The sequence below is a fragment of the Meles meles genome, chromosome 7 (assembly GCF_922984935.1).
Source record: "Meles meles chromosome 7, mMelMel3.1 paternal haplotype, whole genome shotgun sequence".
Lineage (NCBI taxonomy): Eukaryota > Metazoa > Chordata > Mammalia > Carnivora > Mustelidae > Meles > Meles meles.
This window is the reverse complement of record NC_060072.1, coordinates 4083611-4088186: the sequence shown is the minus strand read 5'-3', so window position 1 is coordinate 4088186 and position 4576 is coordinate 4083611. Positions and strand designations below refer to the sequence as shown.

General features: G+C 50.7%; 1 protein-coding gene across 2 annotated transcripts in view; it reads right to left on the bottom strand.

Annotated features, from left to right (window-relative positions):
- Nucleotides 1–1418: 1418 nt before the first annotated feature.
- SMC1B (structural maintenance of chromosomes 1B) overlaps nucleotides 1419–4576 on the bottom strand; it is a 77987-nt gene continuing 74829 nt past the window's right edge. For both annotated transcript variants that reach the window (XM_046012856.1, XM_046012857.1), the window contains 2 exons: nucleotides 3090–3200; nucleotides 1419–1894 (listed from right to left, as the gene is read on the bottom strand). In XM_046012856.1, the coding sequence (XP_045868812.1) occupies nucleotides 1793–1894; nucleotides 3090–3200 (213 nt within the window). In that variant the 3' untranslated portion in view covers nucleotides 1419–1792. The remainder of the gene's footprint in view (nucleotides 1895–3089; nucleotides 3201–4576) is intronic.

Genomic DNA, 4576 nt, shown 5'->3' with positions numbered 1-4576 from the left:
CTTTGTGTGCTCAATTTCAGTAGTGACAGGGCTGGATGTGATGTAGTTGATGAGAAGGTTTCTCCTGAGTTACCGGTTAAGTCAAATGACTACTTGAATGTGTTAAAATTTTTTAAAAGGCAAATATTTTAGTGTTGGTTTTTTAAATACACGTTTACAGAGTGCAGCCAGGGGTGAGTGAACCGGAAAGTCGGCTGGACACAGGGTAGACGAGCGCGGAAGAGCTGCGTGGGCAGTTCTGCTCACACTCGTGTGAAGATGCCAGTGTCTTCCAGCACCGCCGGTCTGTTGGAGACAGCTTGAGGGTCACTCATTTGCTTGTGTGTGATCTTGTTGGGGAGAAACACTGGGTGGGGGGTGATGACAGGATGGCCCTGTCGTAGCCACGCCCCGGCCGCACGCCGCCCCCACCGTCCGGTGGTTGGCAGGAATGGGGGTGCGTGGTCCTCCCACAAAACAGAGCGCACCTTGAGGGATCACTGAGCGTGAGAACAGCCCAGGCAGTGATAAGGGACCGCCCTGAGCTCATGGGGCCCTACAGGGACATTTCAACATGAAGCTGATGTTTCCACGGCAGAGGAAGTCCGTGATTTCGAGGGTGTTGCTGATGTTTTCTTAAGAAAGGAACAGAAGACAGCTGGAGCGGCTCCTGCTACCTGCAGCCGATAGAGCGGGGCCGGGGGAGGGCAGGAAGCGTCTCTGTGGCTTCGGTCTGCTTGCTGGGCACAGAGTGCCCTTCACTGGTGTGAAGCAGTGAGCGGGTTCCCTAGTGAGGGCCTTATTCCTTCGGGTGCCTGCCATCAGAACCTGGGCCCAGGCTTCAGTGGAAGACCATCAGCACCTCAGAATTTCTTTTTAATTCCATTTTGTATTGCTTTTTATGTTTACGTGTTTACAAACTCTTGTGTCGAGGGTGACTTTCAGTAGATGGCAGTGAGGGAGCGACTGCAAGGCACTAAATTTTATCCCATTTTGAAATGGAAATGGTATTGAAAATGCAGCAACTTCCTTTCCTCCCCATAAAACGTATGTAGGTAGTCAGTTGTTAGTTACCGGGGAAAGCCTGTGTTCTTCAGTATTTCGTTAAGAGAAATTAGAGAAACTTAGATTTCACTGAAGCAGTCACCTTATATAGTTTTGTTTCCGGGCACCTGGGTGTCTCAGTGGGTTAAAGCCTCTGCCTTTGGCTCAGGTCATGATCTCAGGGTCCTGGGATCGAGCCCTGCATGGGGCTCTCTGCTCAGTGGGGAGCCTGCTTTCCCCTCCATCCCCCTGCCTGCTATTCTGCCTACTTGTGATCTCTGTCAAATAAATTAAATCTTTAAAAAAATAGTTTTGTTTCTGAAATTGTAGATTGGAAATGTTTAAAATTAGAATATTCTTTATTGGTATTTTCAATATTGATAACATCCTCTGAAGTAACTTCTATGAAACACAGGCTCAATGCCCTAGAATTAGTGTACGTGAGAACCAAGAGTCTGCCTTAAAGATGACTTAAACATACAAAGCAAGACCTGAGTGAAAATAATACAGAATTCAACATTCTTCTGACTGGCTTTCAAAATGGCAGTTGAAATTATGGCACAAAATTGTACCTTTTTTTTAAACCTATGCAATGCTAACTCCCAAAACACTTGACGCACGGGGAACGGCCCTGAACTTGGACGGAAGCAAGCTCCGGTGTCTCGTAGGTTGCAGTGGCACACAGGCCGCTCGACTGCTCCCACACGGACGAAGCACTGGTGACCCTGACCTGCCGGACTGTCCTGTTGGCTCAGGGGCACTTGCGGTCCTAAAGCAACTCCCGGTTTCTTTTGCTGCTTTCCCGGCCTTCGGTGTCTGGATACTGAGAAAGGTCCAGGGTCAAAACTCTGCTGAACATGCAGTCATCCTGCTGAATGAGAGAGGACAGGGGAGAGTCAGTCAACTCTCTGCTTAGGGACAAAGTGTCATCAAACATCAAGGAAGGGCCACTGGGGAGCCTGGATTTGCACTTAAAAAGGGGCCCTTTTAGAACCCCGGTCTCCAGTTACGTGAGCTTCATGCCTGTGCACACGTCAGCCCAGGGTATGCCTCTGGCTCACGGAGCGCTGTGAGTGAGGGGCTGCGGACAAACAGCGGCTCAGGAGGGGCGCCGGCAGCGGGCACAGGCGTCCCACTGGCTAAGGACACACGCCACTGCAGGGGTGGGCGCACACTCCACTTCACCACACTTCTGTGTACCTTGCCCTCACCTGCCTCCCTGACCCAGATGCCCCAGACCCCTTCTCTGAGCCTGCAATGGTGTGGAAGCCCCAGTCCCAGCCAGCAGCCCGTGGCTGATTCCTCACCAGGAGCGTCCGCCGTGAACATGCGCGGTGCCCATGGTAGTAAGCGCTTGGCCTCGCTCAGCTGCCTCTGCCGGTCTGATGTACAGAGCCCCAGCCCCAGAGAACCGAAGATGGGCAGAGGATAAAGATCCTTTTTGCTCTCCTGCGCTGGTATGAGAATTTCCAGCGGCCCCTAACGTCTTGGAGGCACAGGAAGGGAGGTTAATTTTTATCTTCATTTAAATGAAAACTCAGGAAGTCAAGTGTCCCCAGACTGAACGATCTGAACTTCCCGAGCTGATGGAGCAGCTCAGTTCAGGGAGTAGCTGAAGAAAGGTGAAGTCTGAATCACTAGACAACCTGGAATGTCTGATCAATTTGTTCTTTCCTCTGGTCCTTTTAAAAGCTAAATGGGGTCCTTTAGTGCTGCCCACAATGCATTTGTTTTGCCTGAGACATTCCAACATTGGAAAACATGAAACAGAATATTAATATTTGCTGGGTATGTCGGCGTGTACCTTAACAAAGCTATCCTGCTGTCCTGCAAGTTCGGATTTGCCTTTTCACTTGAAGCATATCTTAAAAATATCTGTGTGCTTCCGTAGAAAAAAACGAGTTTTTAAAAATCTTATTTGGTTTAAAAAAAATCACTTAAGCCTGTATTTATCAGCCGTGGCAATGTGGAAATCAAACCGTATCTCCAGACTGCACTGGTACGCGTGGTGAGGTGTCGGGAAGCAACCAAGGGACGCTTCTCCTCTCCCCGTTGCTGGTCTTTACCTCTGGATAGACGCCGATGAGCGCGTCGGCTTGGGAGTAGAACTCCTCCTTTAGGGAAATGACGATCATCTGAAACTGTTCTCGACTCTGCTCTTTGATGTAACTTGAGACCTGAGGGAACAAAAGCCCACGTTTCACCAGCAGGGAAAGGCCTCGTTGCTGGGCCCCGGATGGTCACTGTGCCTATCTCCAGCTTGGCCCGTGGTGGGTGACAAGGCACCTACCTGCCCTTCCGGTAACTCAGTAAAAACCACTATGGAGATAATTCAGATTCTAAAGTAAGAGGCTAGTAAAAAACTTGTTAGTTAAAAACTTATTAAATCTATCATCTGAAACATCAAGAATGTTTTTAAGAACAGAGCTCTAATTTAAGAGACCGTCTGGTGAAAACGCAGTCAGCGTTCCTAACTAAAACTGACACCCAGACGCTATGTGCGGGTACGGACGGACCGGTATTTAAACTTCCAATTTCCGTGGCGGGAAAGCCAGGAGTGGGAGAAATGGCAAGTATATATGTATTCACGACCATAATCTAATTATTTGGTTAGAGGTGAACTCAGTGGCTCCTTCAGGAAGCTCAAATCCAAGTCACGAGAATAAGAACAAAGTGGACTCTGGACGGAAATGTCTTGTTGAACAAACTCCTCAGAACGCAGAGAAAGATGGGGAAGAACGTGGCCACAGTTTCACAGGAGTCTGCCAACTCTCAGCAGGTGTCTGCAGGGCCACAAGGGCTCTTCTCCGTCTGCGTCAGTCCTGACTGCACCAAGGCAGTAAGGACACGGCCCTGGAGGGAGGCATGGCAGCCCCGGGGGGGGGGGGGGGGGGGACGAGCCACTGGCCCAGGTAAGTGACGCAGAGCGGAGACCGCCCTTGGTAAGAGGCTGGATCCACAAGGCAGAAGGAACGCCATCCGGCATTTGAGGCGATGGGAGCCACTAGGATGCGGGACTGTGACATCCCGGGATGGTGATGCGAGTGGAAGGTGAGGCAGAAGGCACACGTCTGGCCTGGAGAGTTACCTGCGGTAAACGGGGGCACCCGGACCATGGGAGGGAGGGGAGCTACTTCGGGTCTGCTCGTCCTATGTCTGCTCGTACTCAGGGCAGTAGAGTGGCCAGGAGGGTAAACCTCAAGGGAAGACTGGAAGTTAAAAGGTTTTTAATACAGAGGATGGCTGCCAACAGAAAAGCCTTAAGTAAGTAAGAGTCCCTGGAGAGGGCAGTGATACAAACATCTACATTTTGCTACCTTAAAAGAGGCAGTCCACAAAAGCAGACCCCAGCCCAGCACACACAGTGTGGGTACGAAGTGCCTGGAGTGTGCCCTCTTGGAGATTTCTCCCACAGGAGTCAGGCTTTGACTCCGATTAGCTGATGCACACTGGCTGGCATTCAAGAGAAACAGATTTTCTCTTGCCCCATGTCTTCCTTCCCTGGCCACCCTGAAGCCTCGTGGGTCCCGGAAGGTGGCTCTGTGCTGTCCTC